The 20214-nt window shown below is 42.4% G+C and overlaps 1 protein-coding gene across 2 annotated transcripts in view; it reads right to left on the bottom strand.

Annotated features, from left to right (window-relative positions):
- Metap2 (methionyl aminopeptidase 2) overlaps positions 1–20070 on the bottom strand; it is a 30511-nt gene extending 10441 nt beyond the window's left edge. The window contains exons 1-6 of one of the 2 annotated variants that reach the window (XM_021204690.2): positions 19806–20070; positions 17469–17576; positions 10520–10585; positions 9989–10091; positions 1931–2092; positions 505–686 (exon numbers count right to left, since the gene is read on the bottom strand). In XM_021204690.2, the coding sequence (XP_021060349.1) occupies positions 505–686; positions 1931–2092; positions 9989–10091; positions 10520–10585; positions 17469–17576; positions 19806–19956 (772 nt within the window). In that variant the 5' untranslated portion in view covers positions 19957–20070. The remainder of the gene's footprint in view (positions 1–504; positions 687–1930; positions 2093–9988; positions 10092–10519; positions 10586–17468; positions 17577–19805) is intronic. The other variant, XM_021204691.2, reaches the window with a different exon arrangement.
- Between the last annotated feature and the right edge of the window lie 144 nt (positions 20071–20214).

Here is a 20214-nt window from a genome sequence, read left to right as displayed (position 1 = left end):
AAAAAGAAAAAAAAGAAAGAGAGGGTTTTCCTGTGTGGCCTTGGCAATTCTATAACTCAGACAGGCCTTGAGCTCACAGACATCCACCAGCCTCTACCTCTTTAAGTGTTGGGATTAAAGGGACTGAGTCACCATGCCAGATTTCCAGCTCCCCACCACCAACTGTGATATTGGGGACTGAATGTCAGACTATTGAGCTATATACCCAGCCCTGGTCCAATATTTTGTATTTGAGTATACTGTGTATAAAACAATCTGAATGGGAAAAAAAATGTACAATCATATGAAAACAAAATAAATGTCAATATTCAAATAGTTTTCAGTTTAAGTAGGATGCTTTAAACCTAAAGCAAACAAAACTCTGCCCCAGTACAGCTTTAGAGAAAGGGAGATAAGAACAAAGCTTGGTGTTTAGCATTCACAGCTCCATCTACCGCTTACAAAAGGCATCCTGCTAGTCCAGGAGGCATGGCTGGGTGGAGGATGCGATTACCCCAGACTCACCACTTATATGTGTTCCAAAGTCTATCTTACAGATGTCATCATACTGCAAGACTGTCGTGTCACCAGCATTGGGAGTGTAATGGGCAGCACAGTTGTTGAGAGAACACCCAGTGGGGAACGCCAGGCCTGCATTTAACCCATTTTCCTTTATTAGCTTTCGGGAACAGTCCTCCAACTTCTCACTGAAAGACAAAGAATTTGTTTTCAGTTTCATACTTTAAAACCCTGGTTACTTTCTGGAAATGATATGAGCACTTTCTGAAGCTGAACAGCTCTCTGATACGGAGTTCATCCTAAGAGTCACAGAAATAACCTCTGCCATCCCAAGCTCAAGAGAACACTCTACTCGGAACTCCAGTTACTGGCCAATTTCTAAGTTCCAACTTACACCAAATTTAAGTTGCTGCTACAAGCTGCACATCATGTGCACATGTGTACACACACACATATGCCTTTTAAGTATCTGGGTGCTCTGCCTGCATGTATATGTCTATGTATAACCTGTATGCCTGGTGCTGAAAGAGGCCAGAAAAAAGTAGCAGATGCCCTCCACAGAGTTACAAACAACTGTGAGCTGCCATAGAGCTGCCATGTGGGCACTGGGAATTCTACCCAGGCCAGCTTGAAGAGCAGTCAGTGTTCTCTCAGCCACTGAACCATCTCTCCAGTCTCATAATGTGTATTTAAAAAAATATTTAAGAGAATTCTCTTCTCTGCTAATCATTTCACAAGGTAAGAATAATAATTTTACTAGTTCCTTCACTACATTTTGTGTATAGATATGTAAGAATTCCTATTTCTGAGCTGGAGAAATGGCTCAGTGGCTAAGAGCACTGACTATTCTTCCAGAAGTTCTGAGTTTAATTTCCCAGAAACCACACAGTGGCTCATGACCATCTGTAATTGGATCTGATGCGGTCATTCCGGTATTTCTGAGGACAGTGACGGTGTACTAAATAAAATCGTTAAAAAAAAAAAAAAAGAATATGGACCATCAGTAGTAAATAAACAATTTCCAGAGAGAAAATTAGTCACTACTGTATACAAGTACATCCAAATAAAAATATACACAAAAGAACCTGCTAATGTGCAAATGTATGCAAGCTTCACAGTTCTCTGCTTGTACAAGAACAGTAACTGAGGAGACACAGAATCTCTACCTAAGATAAAGAATTTTACTAGCAAAAGACTAATAACACCAATTTTAACTAGGAAGCTAGTCAGGACTAAAATGAACACCTCCCCAGACTCCTTTAAAAAAAAGGGTCGACTAGCTAGCCCTGGCTGGTTGGAATTCACCATGTGGACCAGAATGACCTGGAACTCAAGAGATCTACCTCCCACCTTCTGTAGGAGTAAGGTGTGAACCACCATGCCCAATCCAAACTTTTTTTTTACATGTTTTATAAAACCATGTTTCACTTACCAGATTTCTATCATCGTCATCCCAGGCTTGATCCAGCTCATGACATATTTCCTAACTTGCCGATGTGCTTCCGCAGCTTCTCGGAAGTCGTTCCAGATCTCCTCACTAGCCTGGTCTAGGGCCTTTTTTTCTTCACTTGTGGTTCTCCAAGCAGCTGTTCGCCTTTGGAATAGGCACAGCATAGTATGAGTCATTTACAAAACTTCACAAGAATATTAAAAGCTGAGAGAGATTAAAAAATATTCCAAGCAATGTAAAACACTGCAAATATAGTCTCAATTTTTATATATTAAACAAATTTTTTTTTAATATTCAAAGCCACATGCTTACAATTAATCCAACTTACATGAAGCCCGTCTAAAAGATTATTTTATAGGAAACAAATTCCTCAAGTTCAGATTTCATCATAACCAGGAGGACTAGTAATTTTCTAACAGGAAATGACAAAGAGAACCAGAAGTATGAGAATTCAGAAATGAATCGGGTACTGTTTGGAGGTGAGGTCATCCTTGCTTATACAAGGCATTAAAGGAGTATAACAGCTAACAGTGAGACAGTGCCCCTCTAATCCCTCCACTGTGTAGCCAAGACTGTAAACCCCTGGTATCAAATGCTTTTAAACTGATGCAGATTCCATGCGCAAATCCTCCCCAGACACTTTAAAACTCAGTCTGAAGTTGTGTTGTTTTAAAAAGTTATTTATAAAACACTGTCTGTACAAGTTAAGTATGGGACACACACACACACTTATACCTATAATCCCAGCCCTTAGGATGAGGCAGGAAGAGTACCACAAACCTGAGACCAGCCAGGACCACACAGCGAGTCCCAGCTTAGCCTGAGGTACATGGCAAGATTCCATCTCAAAAACAAAACAACCAAAACACACACACACACACACACACACACACACACACACAAACCTAAACGCACAACCCCCCCCCCCGCCTAAGTCTGCAACATGGCAAGATTCCATCTCAAAAAACAAACAAAAGCACACACACACACTAGAACAATCCCCCCCCCCCAGCCTAAGCCTGCATCTTCTAGGTGAGATTCATCTTTGGGGTGGGGGCACTTTTTCAGAGCCTTTGCTTCTCCAGCCAAAGCCTTCTCCTCCCCTGTGATCTACCCTGATAAATGACCTCTTGATTCTCCCGCCCTCCCACACCCCCAGTGCTCTATGGGTCCGTATGCATGCCCTATACAAGACTGAGTCCTGGTTCACAAGGACACCCAACCTGGCAGATTGTTGTATCTAGTACTTAACAATCTTTATGCCCCACCTCCAACATACAGCATCGTTAGTATCTAGTAATAAAAGCCACTGACGACCAAGCAGCATGTTTTCAAAAACCTTAACTATCTTAGAATGAATTAACTTTAGAAATGTTATAATTTTCACATATTCTTTTGTTTTCGTTGTGACAGGATATCACTATGTAGCTAGCCCTGGCTATTCTGAAACTCACTGTGTGGACAGAGCTGGCCTTGAACTCAGAGATTTACCTCCCTTTGCCTCTCAAGTGCTGAGATAAAACCATTTACCAGCATGCCTAGCTTACTTTTCTTTTTTCTTTTTAACTTTACGTGCATCAGTGTTTAGTTGCATGTACATTTCTGTACCTCCTGTGTGCCTGGTGTCAGATCCTCTGAAACTGGAGTTATAGACAGCTGTAAGCTGCCATGTGGGTGCTGTGAATTAAACCTGGGTCCCATGGAAGAAGAGCCAGAGTGCTCTTGAGCGCCAAGCAACCGCTCCCTTCTAGTTCTAGACACTCTTACACTGCTGCAGAGCAGAGTACAGTGGCACTAGCTCACTTAAGTTACAAGTTACTCCTTCAAGGACTTACTTGTTTCTGTCTCTACAGCCAGTGATTGAGCAGACTAGTCTGCAGATAAATCCACCCTAGTGCCCGCTTTGTAAATAACACTGTGTTGCAACATAACTATATGTATTTGTTTACATACAGACTATAGCTTTATCTGTGTGTTTGAGTATGTGCATATGTGAGGTCGGAGGTCAACATCCTCTGTCTATGGCTCTCTTAGGTCTCTCACTAGACCTGAAGCTTAGAAAATGAGAACCACTAGCCCCAGGGATCTTGCTGCTGGCCCCACGCACTGGAAGTATAGGCATATGCCACGTCTGACTTCTTACATAGCTCTAGGGATCCACCCACACTCTGGTCCTCAAGACTATGTGGGTCTGACTCAAAGGTCTTGCATGTATTAGGAAAGAGCTCTTCCTGAGCAACACGGCCAGTCCTCCACAGATTCGTTCATAATACAAATACACTAACACTTAAGGCCGAATCTGGTATGGCCCATCACAGGTTACGACTGCTCTAAACCTTAGGCTTTTAAGTCAGCAAACACCTCAAACTGCCTTGACAACTCATCTGCCAAGCTGCTTACTTCTGATTGCTGCTACAGCTGCTTGTAAATCAACATTGAACACCTCAAGCTTCCTACAAAGGCCCAAAGGAAATGGCCCACTTCATCCTGGCATTCAACAGAAACTTCTTAGGCTTATCTTTCTGTTAGGAAATTTATGCTATCTAGCTACTGGTATGACCAAATAAAACAGTACACAAATGTCAGGCTTAATTTATTAGAATAGCATAAAAATACCTTTCAAGCCTTACTATAAATGATTATATTATGTAGCTTCAACTTTGATATTTCCTCCAATTCTTATCCTCATCTCTTACCTCTCAAGTACAACTGTGTACCACCATGTGCAGTTTTAACCATGCTGGGGAAAAGACCATGGATTTACACATGTAAACCAGTCATTCTACCAACTGGGCTACATTCCTAAGATTCCTTTTAATGTCTTGCTATCTTAACAGTGGACATACTGGGCAGGAAAATAAAAGTAAAAATCAAATTAAAAAAAAAAAAAAAAAAAAAACCAACCCCAATGACAAACTCAGGAGTAGCGGCACAGTCCTGTAATCCCAGCAGATGCAGGAGGATCTCTGTGAATTTGAGGCTGACCTGCAGTGAGCTCCACAACAGCCAGAGCTACACAGTAAGACCCAAATGAACAAAATAAGTACACACCTATCAAACAGAAGATTAAAGGCTTTAGCAGGCATAATATTTTGTTGTTATTGTCGTTTGAAATGAGCTCTGTAGACCAGGCTGGCCTCAAACACAGAGATCCACCCGCCTCTGCCTCCCAAGTGCTGGGATTTAAGGTGTGAGTACCACACCTGGCACTAATTTTGAATCCAGTACACAGAAACTTAAAAGCCAATTCCATTTGCATATTTAAGGCACTATGTCACATATGCCTTTACCCTCAAAATAACTAAAAAATGAAGGTAAGCAAAATCCCCATCTCTGAGAACCGGTCAAGAGTAAAGCACGGTTTGAATCCTCAACTAGGGATACAGGATAACTGAATCCTGCTGGGTAAGAACACTCATCTTCTGGAAGCATATTAATAAATGTTGAGGGGATGTTTTAATTAGAATGTCACTATCTGGCACTTTCCAGTGAAGCGGATAGAACACAACCATCACTGGGTATTAGGATAACTCAGTGGGAGTGGCTGAAGCGAAAGGGCACGTGTCTATGATTCCAAAAGATCCACAGACTACCTAGGAATTACAAAAGAAAAAGTTATCTTAAAAAAAAGTCTGCCTGGCATTATGGCACACATGTATTGATAAAAAGCAGTTGGGAAACAGAGGCAGGCAGATGTCTCAGTGAGTTCAAGATCAGTTTTGTCTATTTTGAGAAATCTAGACCAATAAACTGTACATTGAGACCCTCACAATAACAAATGGGGGGGGGGGGAGAAGGAAACCGCTCACCATGGAGAAGGAGGTTGAAGAGGTAAGGCACTCACTATGGAAGCATCAGGGCCTGGGCCTGGGTCCCCAGCACTCACATAAATCCAAGTGTGGGCCATGTAAACCTGTCACCTCAACAGCGATAATGACCCTGTCTCCAGAAGAAAGACACTGGACACTGATGTTTGGTATACACACACACACACACACACACACACACACACACACGCGCGCGCGCGCGCGCACACACACACACACACACACACACACACACACAGGTTTACATTTACACATAAACAGTCAGACAAGGAATGGGGGGTTGGGGGGAGGCCAGGGTAGGGATGTCACACTAAGTAAGTGCTCAGACAGGGCGCTAATGACAAACCAGCTTGACAACACTTAAGGGTACTAAGAGTAGAGCAATGTGGCCTAAATGACTATGATAAGGCCCTGTCAGAGCCTTAACTCATCTATACCTAATTACAGTTTACAGACATAACCAAAGTTTACTAGCACAAGGAAAACAAGAGTCTTAAAACTATAAAACTTCCAGCACTTGGGAGGCAGAGGCAGGCAGATTTCTGAGTTCAAGGCCAGCCTGGTCTACAAAGTGAGTTCCAGGACAGCCAGGGCTATACAGAGAAACCCTGTCTCGAAAAACCAAAAAAAAAAAAGAAAAAAAGAAAAAGAAAAAAGAACTATACTTCGTTAAGTGTCGAATTTGTTAAAGAAGCAAAACTTGGGAAAACAGAAAAGGAAAAGATTCTAAATACACACTGTGCATTACGTAATCCAGGGGGAAGTCACTGACAGTTTCCTTGGATGTGATCATTCAGACTCATTGATGAGGTGGTGCTCAGCGTCACTACATCAAGTATCTACCACTTATCTTTAAAACATTAACTGGACAGCACAGAGGACAAATGTTAGACTGTCTGGTATCAGTAGTGAGGGAGACAACAGAGCCCACACATCTACACTGTCCTGCAGGAGTGTTCCTCTCCATTATTTTATGTTAGGGCGTGTGTGGTGCATATGCGTGCCATGATGCTCATGTGGAAGTCACAGGACAATTTCCACAACCCACACACTCCTACCCGGAAGGGTCTAAGAACTGAGTTGAAATCGCTCGGCTTGGCACAGGTGCCGACATGCTCGCCACCTTGTGGGAACATTCCCAGGTATTTATAATGCTCATACGTGTGTAGCAAGAGATTTTGGAATAAGAAACACTGAGTGCCTGGAGTGGTTTTTAACTTGTTGACAAATCAAGAAAGTATTTATTTTTCTTAATTTTATCATTCCTAAGCAATATATATCATCTGTAAAATTAACAGCTGCCACTCAAGACTGTTTATGAAATTTAGAAATAGGCTTATCAAACTTCATAGAAATCAAAATCAGAAAATCTTATCTAATTTTTTAACTCCAGTTCCATGCTTGCAAAATACCCATGCATATGAAAATACAAAAACCAGTTAAAAAAAACAAACAAACCAACCCAAAGGTAGGCCTTGTATATAGGTCAGTGGTAGACTTAAGGAAGTTAGCATTCACACTGCCAGGCGTGGGGGCTCAAATCCCAGCACGCAGGATGCAGAAGCAGGTGGGCCATACACAGGGGTTACATAGTGAGCACTCAGCTAGTCAAGTGAGACACTGTCTCCCAAATAGAGCCAGCTAGATGACTCAGTGGGTAGAGATGCTTGCCACCATGCTTCTGGACCTGAGTTCAATCACCAGAACCCACACAGTGGAAGGAGAGAGCCAATTCTCAGAAACTGTCCTCTGACCCCACACGCAGTACACAAGTGGCTGCCTTCCCCCCCCCACAAATGCAAAACAAAAAGTCAGCAACTAAAAGATGTTCAAAATCACTAACAGTGTAATTACTGTAAACTGCTGTTCAATTCTACAATCCCACTCCTGGAAAATTATTCCATCATAATAAAATTATCCATATATAATATACTCTACCTATTTATCTAAAATGCTTATTATAAAAGATAACAGATAAAAGAAAAAAAACCACAGAAGACAAAGTAATGCTCATCAATTAGAGGGATGAGAGGAAAAATCTGATATACTTATTTCACAGAATTTCAAAAGAATTGAGTCACTTATACCACAGAATATTAAAGTCATTCAAAAGAATAACAAGAGGTATTCTTCTAACTTAGAGGGACTTCCAAGAGGTACTACTGAATTAGAAAAGGTGGAAAAATGCTTATGATTTTTTTAAATAAAAAAAATTATGTAAAAATATAAAATAAATGACCAAACACTCCCCTCATAAAAAGACACAAAAGTACACATATATGAGCATAGAAAAATACAGAAGGCTACCTGCTAGGTGGCTAACATGGGTCTGGAAGCAAGGGAAAGAAGAGGGAACAAGCAAAATAAAAAAAAAAAAAAAATTAAAAGATTATATTTGAAAATAAATGTGATCGTATCACATGTACTATGAGAGTTTATGTAATTAATGTAAATTACATGTACTTAAGACATTTTAAGGCTGGGACCATAATAGATGAATTCAAAGAAAAGATGTCTATGTCATAAAATTTTAGAACTTTATAGATTCCCTAACAATACTCACATCTGGGGATGAGGGAGGTGAATTTTTAATAACATTTACTCATTTCAATGTTTATAAGCCAATGAAACCATGCTACAGTAGAAGCTTTCTTAACCAATTACTCCACGTACTGTGCTAAGCAATGCTCCTGATTCTGTCTTTAAGGCACACCATGGAATTCTATATCAAGCCAACGGGTGCCTGCTCTGGCGACAGCACTGACTTGCCTAGTGCTTGCAACACATCTGTTTCGGGTCTAGGCTCTACACCTGTCACTGCTTCACAGCAGTCTAGGAAGTGTCCACTTTATGGATGAGGAGCTAAAGGTACAATATAAGTTACCTGCCCGAGTCACAAAGCCAACTCAAGTGTTAGATGTGAGATTCAAATGCAGTTTCCATGTTCAAGCAATCATAAAATGAATTCTCTATGCTCTTCTGCTGACCATCCCAAACACCCTTAAAGAACACGTCTAGTGTTGGTGAGTCTGCTCCCAAAGCTGAGTCAATCTGTTACTGTAGTCGCTCGCCAACTCGCTATGGTACATAGATAAAGGAGCTGCTTCTGTGAAAATTCAGCCAACTATTCTGAAAAGCTTCAATCACAGATGAACCATTCATTTAAAAATATTCTGTGCGGGACTGGAGAGCTGGCTCAGCAGTTAGAGCACTGCTGCTGTTTGCAGAGGACTGAGGTTCAGTTCCCAGAACCCACAGGAGGCTCACCCCCATTTGTAATTCCCACTTCAGGGGATCCAAAGCGCTCTTGTGTCTTCCACAGACACCAGCATGAATGTGGTATATACATGCAGGTAAGACACTCATACACATATAATAAAATAAATATATCTTAGAAAAGTTAAAAAGGTATTCTTGTCAAATTAAGTACAGGGGAGAACTGTTGGGAGCAAGTAGGATAGTAACACAGGTAATTCCACATAAAGGTAGAAAGGGAGCTGACTCCATAGGGGCGTGAGCAAACGAGTGCACACATGCACACAAATACATAGGCTTTTAATTTAAAAAAGGAGTAACAGTGGAGCTATGGAGAGGGCCCAGTAGCTAAAATGCTGAGTCAGGTTTGAGAAGACAGTTCAGATCCCCCACACCCATGTGTGGTGGTGTGCCTCTAAAGCTCCGTGCTGCAGCGCGCTGTCAGACATGCAGGCCCAGAGGATCACTGGTCACCCACCAAAACAGCAAGCTCTAGGTTCAGGGAGACAGACTCATACCTAGCCCACCCCCTCACATGCTCACGAATTATACATGTTTTCAGGGGAAATGTCATACCAAGCACACAGTCACTCATCACTTTGCTCATCTTCCCAGAAACCCAAAATGAAATTAACAGATAAAAGCATTATGAATACTTTATGAAGGAAAAAAGGTGTGATCTACTACAAATCCATGCTAAAAGACTAAGAGGGACAACAAGTAAGCTAACTTTGTAAGACTGTTTTTTTTTTTTAAATACCCACCCTAACATACTGCTCTCATTAACCAACCTGTTACTGGTCCCAATTATTTTGGGTAAGAAGTCTTCTACTGTATTTTCTTTGCAACAAGTCGAAAACTTTTAGTAAAATTGCAAATTTCTGCGAAAAGTTAAAGTGGCTTTAGCACTGAGCTACAGTAGTCAAAGTCAAAGGGGAAGCTGTGTTAGGATTCTTACCCATCTTGTGTGGGTGGGTATTCACACTCTTGTCCTTTGGGAAATACACCATTAGGATACAGGTCACATATTGGAACTGAGGGAGGGTCTGTTTGAACTTTTGCTGTGAGATACAAATATTCAGTTATACTATCTACAAAAACAATAAAACAGAACCATATTTGAACAGTACAATATACAAGTTATTAATAAAACCTTACCATATTCACACTTTAAATTAAGGGACCTCTCATTAAGGATTTACCCAAAATCTAGTCATTTCAGAGCTAGTAGTCAGAAATGATGTTCTTCCTGCTGCTCTAATAGAAGTATTGCTTCTACTATCCTTTGTAGAAATACTAAGTATGCAAAGGCAACCAATCATACTAACAATCCTGAGGATAACAGCTGAAGACAATGCCCACAAGACTGTTAATTCAAGCTCTTGTTTGTTTCTCAGACATGATTATGATCTAGAGCAAGTTCTAATGTCATCCACAGACCCAGGGTTAATAGCCACTGCCAATCTAATAAGACTCGTAAGACACTAACGTCCTCTCTTCTTCTTCTTCTTTTTCTTCTTCTTTCCAGTTGCGCCATCAGCATCACCATCTCCATCTGAGGAAACAGTTCAAACACACTCATTTAGACAAAGTGTGTGCGCCCCCAGACACATAGTGGCGCCTCCCTCCTCTCAGCACTAACGGTGCTCACTCAACACTCTGAGGAGGGCTTCTTTGTAATGTTTCTAGAGTTAAGATTCAGGTATGACATTAAAAACACTAGCAATTTTTACTCTGAATTACTCTAATAAATGCTGAGTAAAATACATATTTTAACTTTTTCTTTTTCGTTTTGTTTGTTTATTTTCCCAGACAGAGCTCCTCTGTGCAGCTCTGCCTGTCCAGGAACTCACTCTGTAGATCAGGATGGCCTGGTCTCAGAGATCGCCTACCTGCCTTCCAAATACTGGGATTGAAGGCATGTGCTACCACTGCTGGCTTACTGTCTGTTTTAATAGTTATTGGAGAAAGAGTTCTGGGTCAAATTGTATGTAAAAATTAATATGCATATACATATTCTCTAGGTTCACGGGTTTCAATCTCAAAAGGGCTGGATATGGTCATGTCAGAAATTTCAACACTTGGAAGGCTGAATTTCAAACTAGGTTACTGCTTCAAAGAAACAAACAAACAACAAAACAAACCAACAGTGCTCAGAAATGAGACTTAAGAACTGTTACAAAACACCCAACTCTGTCCACAAACCAGTGCTATGAAATAGATATAAACAAGCTGTCTTCCAGGATGATCTAACCATGCTCAGCAAGTTATGCATTAAATGTCCCTCAGTGATATGACCTGGTCAGTAATTTTAGAAATGTATACCTAAGAAACACTGTCACGTGGCTAGGGACGGTTTAGTGGTTAAGAACACTCACTGTTTCTGAGGAACTGGGTTCAATTCCCAGCACCTATATATGGCAACTGTACTGGCTAGCTTTGTGTCAACTTGACACAGCTGGAGTTATCACAGAGAAAGGAGCTTCAGTTGTGGAAATGCCCCCATGAGATCCAGCTGTGGGGCATTTTCTCAATTAGGGATCAAGGGGGAGAGGACCCTTGTGGGTGGGACCATCTCTGGGCTGGTAGTTTTGGATTCTATAAGAAAGCAGGCTGAGCAAGCCAGGGGAAGGGAGCCAGTAAAGAACATCCCTCCATGACTTCTGCATCAGCTCCTGCTTTCTGACCTGCTTGAGTTCCAGTCCTGCATCCTTTGGTGATCAAAAGCAGTATGGAAATGTAAGCCAAATAAACCCTTTCCTCCCCAACTTGCTTCTTGGTCATGATGTTTGTGCCCTGACTAAGACAGCAACTCACAACTGTAACTTTGGTTCCAGAGCATCTGTAGCCTGACGCCCTCTTCTAGACTCCACAGACACCAGGCACACATGGTAAAGCATACATTCAAGCAAAACATCCACACACACAAAATAATTTTTTTTTAAAGTCAAATGACCAATTTTCTTTTTTGAATCATACTCCTTTAAATCCTGGATTCATAAGAGAGTCATTATTAAAAAGGTTTTCTTACCAAACTCTACAATCTTCTAATTAATCACACAAAAATTGTTATCATTGGTTTATGATGCCTTTTTATCTGTGCACTTCTTAAAACGACCAATTAGACATCTGTTGCTAAAAAACTACACACAGTAACAAGTATTCAGTAATTGCAGTCTACTAAAAAAATGTTTAGTTTATCCTTTTCCTTTACTTAAAAGCAGCAGTTTGGAGGGAGATGTTTTTAGTTTGTTACATTTAATTACAGGACATTTGTAGGTCCACTGCAGAGTATGATAAAAACATAATACTGGTTGAAATGTCCAACATAAAAATATTTTAAATACACAGCTTTGGTGTCCTTTATATAACTGGATTCATATAGCCTCTGGTGTTTGTTAGGTACCAAGCAATAGGCACAGGAGAATAAAGCAAGGTAGGTTGTGCTGGGGGGGGGGGGGGGGGGAATAACTCAATATCTAGTATACAGCTTCAAACATTAACCTAAAGCAAAGACTTCAAGATATATAAGCCAGTTTAAAGATAACTAAGAGTCTTCCCAGCTACGTGAACTCGAGTGTTATTAGCGTCTTTCTAGAGGGACTTCTTAAACTTTAAATGGGACAGTAAAACCATCCTCTAATAAAAAGCTTTCTTTGATCTTCTAGCATCCTTTGGAAGTGTCTTAACTCAAGCTCCATGTGTGACTCATTACAAAGTAACAGCCACTCTTTAGCTGCTAACAGGAAGCTACCAGAGCCAGGATCTGAATATTGATATATGCTTCTGGTTCTAACCATTTTAATAGACCAAAATTTACATTTTTGCATGTCTTTTGTCCTCGCTAGCATCCCAAGACACCTCTAACAAAGACTATTCCATCATTAATACTATACCCAACTCAGTAGTTAAACAAAGAGCTCTAGGACCTAGAGAGGAGTGCATCTCAGTGACCAGAGTACACTTGTTCAGCACCAAGAAGGTGCACTCAGGATGAGAAGGTCTAGGTAATCCTTAGCTACATAGCAAGTTTGAGGCTAGCCTGGGCTACAGGAGATGCTGTCTCTAAAAAATTAATTCAATCCTCACTTTATTTAAAAATTATTAAGGAATATACTTAGACATAGCAGCTAAAAATGTACAAAACCTCTTAAAAGAGAAAATCTTTGTGACCTTAAAGACAGGTTGAATTTTATGGAGAGGACCTATACTAGGATATAAATTAAATGTCATAGAAGTTAAACTTTGTACTGCAAGCAAAGCCATCAGCAAAGTAGCCATCACAAACAAGAAAATATGTATAAACATACATCTAGAACATACAAAAGACAAAAAACCCAGCTCAGTGGCAATCAACCAAATAGAAGGAACCACAGGCACTTCAGTACCGGGCGAAGCCGTAAGGACAGAACAGGCTCCTCTCTCATCAACTAAACTGTAGTGACTAACACTGCACTTACCACAGAGGCTGTAACTCACAGCTGACATTATCAGTGTCTAACGAGGGCACTACTGATGGAGAGTACTTACTGATGACTGGTCAGGTAGGACAGTTTTTCTTTCCTTTTTTTTTTTTTTTGAGACAGGGTCTCACTACATGGTTCTGACTGTCCTAGAATTCAGCATGGAAAGCAGACTGCCTTGAAACTCACAGAAATCAGCCTGCCTCTGCCTGCTTAGTGCTGGGATTAAAGGCGTACGTCAACTCCTGACATGACAGATTTTTATGAGGCATTGCACTATGGTATGTGAGGATGGGATGACTTCTAATTGCTGACAGAGCATCAAAGGGCCTTTCTACTCGTAGGTATTTACCCAGAGAAATGAAAACACATCTGCATGAAGACATGTATGTAAATGACTGATGCATTAGCATGCACCATAATCAAAAACCACAATAGCTGTAACTAGTAAACAGGCATCCAGAACACCACTTAGCAGTACAAAGAAATGCATTAGTAATTTCTAAATGCATTAGTAACTTCTAAAAAGGAATGTAACAACTGAATGACTATCAAAACTATGAAGTGGGTGCTAGGCTATGTCCCATCCCATTAGGTAAGAAAGCTTGCTACATAAGCCTGAGACAGGCCAGGAGTTCAAATGCCCAGCACCCATGTAAAAGTCGGGCATAGCTACATATGCCCATATCTCAGCTCTGTGGGACCGACATGCAGATCACGGGTGCTCTAGCAAGCCAGGCTAAAGGTTCAGTCAGAGTCTCTAACGCAAGGGAATGAATGAGGCAGAGAGAGCAAGACATGCACTGGCCTCCTGCCTCCATACTTACATCTGTGTTGTCGTAAGGTTACACAACTGCACACTATTTCTAAACCCACCAATCTATATACTTTAAAAAGTAAATACTATTTTGAACAACTTGTTTGTTTATAAGCTCAACTTAAAATTTCTTTAATGGTTTTTGGCAGTAATGACCTCCCTATGAGAACATGTCTCTCAAAAAGGTTCTCCTCTCTAGAAAGGAAGAAGAGAGAACCCAAGAGAAAGAATGGCTGCAGAGCCGAAATTCCTACTTCATGGGTGTGAATACCTATAGTCTTCAGTCATGCACAAATGGTAGCCTTGTGTGCTGGCTGCTCTGCTGCCCTGTCAGCCTGCAGAAGGAAACAGCATTGAAAGCACTTAATTCAAGAGGAGTGGGAACCCTCCCAATAAACATGCTCTGGATGAAAAGCAAATACTGACTGGAAGCCAGGCGTGACAGTGCACACCCTTTATACTAACACACAGGAAGCTGGGGCAGGAAGATCCTGAGGTCAAAGGCAGCCTAGCCTATGCAAGATCTGCCTCAAATATAAGACATTGCCACATGACCACAGGACCAACTTTTCACACTGGTCCTCAACAATTTCAAGTTCAATGCATCTAATGTCAGATTCAATATCTTCTTCCTTGTCTGCAATCATCCTTCCTCAATCTCTAAACTCTCTGATTTCATTATTTCTTAGACTGAAAGTCTCTATCACTACTCCATTAAACCCTTCCTTCGATCCCTATCTACAACAGCCAGTTTAAATATTCATTACCACACGCATAGCCAATTGGCCTCAAAACAAACAAACAAACAAACAAACCTTGCCTTTTCCGTTTCTCCTCAGGCTCTCTCCAAGAAGCCTCTCACTTTCACCGTTCAGCCTGATGCAGACTTTCTCAGAATAATCCCTACTCAAACAATGGTCTTTTTTTTTTTTGGTTTTTTCCAGATAGGGTTTCTCTGTGTAGCCCTGGCTGTCCTGGAACTCTGCGACATCAGGCCGAGTGGTCTTTTCCATGGGAATTGTTTAGTTGGTTTTCTTTTCTTTTTCTCTTCTTGAGATAAGTTCTCACTATGTAGACTAGGCTGACATCAAAAGATCTACCTGCCTCTGCCTTTCATGTACCAGCAATACCAAGCTCCATGTTGGATTTATTTAAGCCCCAATGCTTCCAAGCAGAGTTAATTTGCATTGAACAGTAAAAGAACACCAAGAGTGCCTTTTCGGCCAGGCAGTGGTGGCACACGCCTTTAATCCCTGCACTTGGGAGGCAGAGGCAGGTGGATTTCTGAGGCCAGCCTTTTCTATAGTGTGAGTTCCAGGACAGCCAGGGCTACACAGAGCTACACTGTCTTGAACCCCCTCCCCCTCAAAAAAGATTGCCTTTTCACACTCCCTATCTTGTCTCTCAACCACACCAACTAGTTTTTCTTTAAAAGAAATTTTCTGAAATGTCCGTTTTCTTACCACCCGGACCCCCTAGGTTTATTCATAAGAGAGGTCATGGTCATCTGTGCCTGCGTTACTAATTCTTGGGAAAGCAGAGGCAGGAGGCGTCCCCCTAATCCTCAGTGGGTAAAGGCACTTACTGTCAAGCCCGACAGCCTGAGTCTGAACCGAGGTCCTCACACGGTGAGATGGCAACTCCCTCAAGCTGTGCTTACAGCTCCATACGCACGTCACCAGCAATCATGCATACATACATACATTACATAATGTTGATTCTGGTTGTCAAAATGAATTAGCCAAGTATTTAACTCAAACCGGGAGTAAACTATCAATGTAACATACAAGTCTCCTTTTCAATGTCCATGAGATTCAGGCAACTTTATAACAAGGCACACTTCAAGATATGCACTGTGAGATTCCACACAGTGAGACCCACAGCAGCCTATCATATTGCCTACAATCTGAAAATCCCTTTCTTGTTAAAGCTATAACCTGAAGCAAGACAGAGAAACTGAGGTCTGCTTAAGGAAAAGGAAATGCTAAGGGCTCCTCGAAGGCACTGAGCCCAACTTCCTAAAGAAAAAGAAAGAATAACTACTCAAACAACCTTACCCAGCTAGCAGCTGAAAAGCATAACCTGTAAGTTGGTGTCCTTAAGGTAGGAACAGCTAGTGCTGGCAGCAGACAACCCAAAACCCAAAGAACAGGAAAGCCCCACTTACTCCTGTACCAAAACGTAGGTTTTCCTAATCTTCTCTCCCTCTACTGCTTTCCTGACAGCACCAAGAACTAGAATTTTAACAATTTCTGTAAAAGCACTCCTATAGTACCCAAATACACTCAGGTTAAAGAGTGCAGGTGGGCATGACAGGAGGAGGAGGGACAGACACTGGGTAAGGTGCTTTCAAATTCTGGTGCCACTTCAGACACATTAGCCACACCACTTTAGGCACATCCTATAACCACTGTGTGTGTGATGAGTGTGAGTGTGTGTGTGTGTGATACAAACATAATATATATAGTGGTTATGCTTAAAGTAGTGCAGCTAATGTATCTAAAAATATTAAAAATATTAAAAATACTTATATGGTACACACACACACACATACACACACACACAGACAGCATCTACTTCAGCTGGTTTGGCGAGATTAAAAAGAGAAGTCACATGAATGTACCCTAGATAGATAGCACACAGTAGCAGCTCAGAAAAATATTAAAATAAACAGCTTCTAAGTCATATCATACTCATCCAGCACTTGGCCTTCTGCCAAGTATGTATCTAAAAGTTGAAATCTTGCTATTTAAGCAAATATTCAACACAGCCAAGGGGTTGCTAATAAATACCTGTTTCTCTTTACCTGTGACATTAATTAAATTTCAACCAGTCAAATGGTAGGCAATTACAAGATGGACAGTAAATATTTTCCTTAATTAATGTCATGTTTTCAGGGCTGGAGAGATGGCTTAAGAGCACTTGATACTCCTATAGAGGACCCAGGTTTGGTTCTTAGCACCCACATCAAGCAGCTCAGAACTGCCTGTAACTGCAGTTCAAAGTATCCAACACCCTTCTGTGGTCTCTGAAGGTACTAGCATGAACACTGTGCACTTACAGGCCAGCATTTGCACAGACACATTAAAAGAAAATAATCTTTTTTTTAAAAAAGCTGCATTTTCTGTGTTTTCTAACAAGGATCAGAACCAGCTCACCTTCATCATCGTCATCTCTCCCTCTCTCCTCCAGTGCTTGTCTCTCCAGCCGTTTTGCTACTTCATCCACCAAGGCTCCTGGTTCTTTATCAAGTTCTTGTTGCTCTGCTGTTCAAACAAAACAGGACAAATCAAATAATTTCCACACCTGAATATTTTCTAATGATCCTGTACAGTTCACAAATCTTTTCACAATAAGCAGCATGAGAAACTAAACAGAAACATTATCATTACTTGTTAAACCACAGAGAGAAACTTCCGTACCTAAGTTGTCCTGTCTACTCAAGTCATTCTAGGGAACTCGCCCCGACAGGATAAATAGAAATGTAAGTTGATCCCTACCCTTAAGCAGTTTAACCTTAAAGAAGTTTTAAGAATTAAATGACAACAAATATTTTATTTATTTATTTATTTTATTTATTTTTGGTTTTTCGAAACAGGGTTTCTCTGTATAGCCCTGGCTGTCCTGGAACTCACTCTGTAGACGAGGCTGGCCTTGAACTCATAAATTCGCCTGCCTTTGCCTCCCAAGTGTTTGGATTAAAGGCATGCACCACCACTGCCCAGCGACAACAAATATTGTAAGTACTATACTTACATACAAAATAAGCACTACAAGCTGAAGGCCATAGGAAGAAGAGATTACACACCAGCTGAACAACAACAACAAAAAATTTAGATAGGGAAAGATAATCCATTACTAAAATGCAACTTTGTAAATATCTAAACCACCTGGAAGTGATTATGACCCATCTGTAGGAGCAGTATGCCCACACAGATAAATATATTAAATATACCCCAGCAGCCGGGCGTGGTGGAGCACACCCTTAATCCCAGCATAATCCCAGCACTCGGGAGGCAGAGGCAGGCGGATTTGAGTTCGAGGCACATGCTGGCTACTAAAGGAAGATTCCTACTGAGAGACAACTTAAAAATATTAAGAATGAGCCAGTGGATCTCTGTGAACTGGAGGCCAGCCCCTCGGCCCCTGGGGTCTGTGGGGCGGTGGGGCAGGGATCCGAACAGACAGGGATGCATGGTGAAACCCTGTTCCAAAGAACTAAAACTGCCAGATACAGTGGTGCACACCTTTGATCCCACACTCTGGAGAAAAGAGTCAGGAGAAATCTCTGAGTTAGTTCAAAGGCTAGCATGGTCTACTGAGAGAGTTCCAACCACACGGCTACACAGAGGAAGCCCTGTTTCGAAAACAAACAAACAATCCTATAAACCAATTGTCTGTTGTTCACCTTCAAGGGCAAACTGTAGAGTTCAGAGTGTACTCGCAAGCCCACAGAGCCACAAGAGAATGGCCCTAGATTAAATTCTGCTCTAGGGAAGGCCTACAAAGATACGATGACTCTTGCTTCCACTCCCATCTAACCACCAAAATTCTTAAGTAGGTAGAAAAGTCCTCTTCACTTTCTCTTAATTCCAACTCCATTTTTCTCTCATGCTTTATCTGATGACCCTTAAATACGAAAAGGTAAAAAAAAAAAAAAAAAAGCAGAGGTGGTTGTGAATCAAAAACGTCTCAAGATAAGACACGTTCCTGGCTAACGTGGTCCGACTGTAAACATGCGGCTGTGTCCTCGCCTTACCCACGGAACTAGATTATTACTAGTTGGAGAAAATCCATTCATAGTCGCCGACTACGCTGGCTGCACCGCATGCCAAGTGGCATCAGAATTCAAGCCTGCAAACCCTAAAGGTTGAACATGCTGTGAGATTTTTTTTTTTTTTTTGCACCACCACCAACGGACAGTGACAGGAGCTGTCTGTAAGGACAGAGACTCAGAGACGAACCACCACCACCACCTCCCCCTCCCCTGCAATCCCCTGCAATCCAAAGCTAAAGCCCTAGTATGCATGCGGGTGACACAAGGGGAGGGGAGGACGTACCGTCCAGGCAATCGGCTCCAATACCCCACCCCCAACCCTCGACCAAAATAGGTAGGTCCAGCCACCAGGCCGCAACTGGGGTCAGAAGGGATTCCGAGGCGGTGTCCAAAACCCGCGCCGAAGATGGTGGAGTTGAATCCTGTGCATGTTTCAGGCCCGTGCCGCTGCCTGCGTGGGGGCTGAGATCGCGCCCCGGAGACCCTCGCGAGCGCTACCATTCGGGAAGCGGAGACGCCTCTCATCCCCGACAGCCTCCCACCATCACCGAGGAGCGGCGGCACGGAAAGCCGGCCATGCCAGCCACTCCGCCAGGCCTGGGGATTGAACGAGGGCCAGGGTTCCCTCCGGGTTCCCATCCCCCGGGCACCCCTGGCGGGCCGGAGCCAAGTCATTCGGCCACGCCGAGCAGGGACGGCGAAAGCGCGGCTCCTTTACCTGACACGGCCCCTTTGCCCTTCTTCTTCTTCCGTCTTTTCTTCTTGGCGGCTTCCTCGGCTGTGCTGGAGGTTCCCTCTTCCCTGTCGTCTGGATCCAGGTCGCCATTCAGGTGGCCCCCGAAGGACGCTGCCTGCTCCACGCCCGCCATGTTGCCCGAGAAAGAGAGAGGGGAGAGAGGGAGAGAGAGGGAGCGAGAACGAGCGGCGAGGGCCCGCTCCTTCTTCACCCACCTCCACCAGCGACGCCGGAAGCCGCGCTCGATGGTCCGGACGCGGGGAATGCTGGGACGGCGGAGGACTCTGCAGCACGCGGTCTGAGGGCCCGCCCCCTCGCCTGGCTCAGTGCGTACTCGGACCCTAAGCCTCTGCATCCCTCTGTGCGCATCTTCCCGGCTTGGGGGGGGGGG

This window comes from Mus pahari, chromosome 9 (genome assembly GCF_900095145.1).
Source record: "Mus pahari chromosome 9, PAHARI_EIJ_v1.1, whole genome shotgun sequence".
Lineage (NCBI taxonomy): Eukaryota > Metazoa > Chordata > Mammalia > Rodentia > Muridae > Mus > Mus pahari.
The sequence above is the reverse complement of the archived record's forward strand: the minus strand, read 5'-3'. Positions and strand labels throughout refer to the sequence as shown.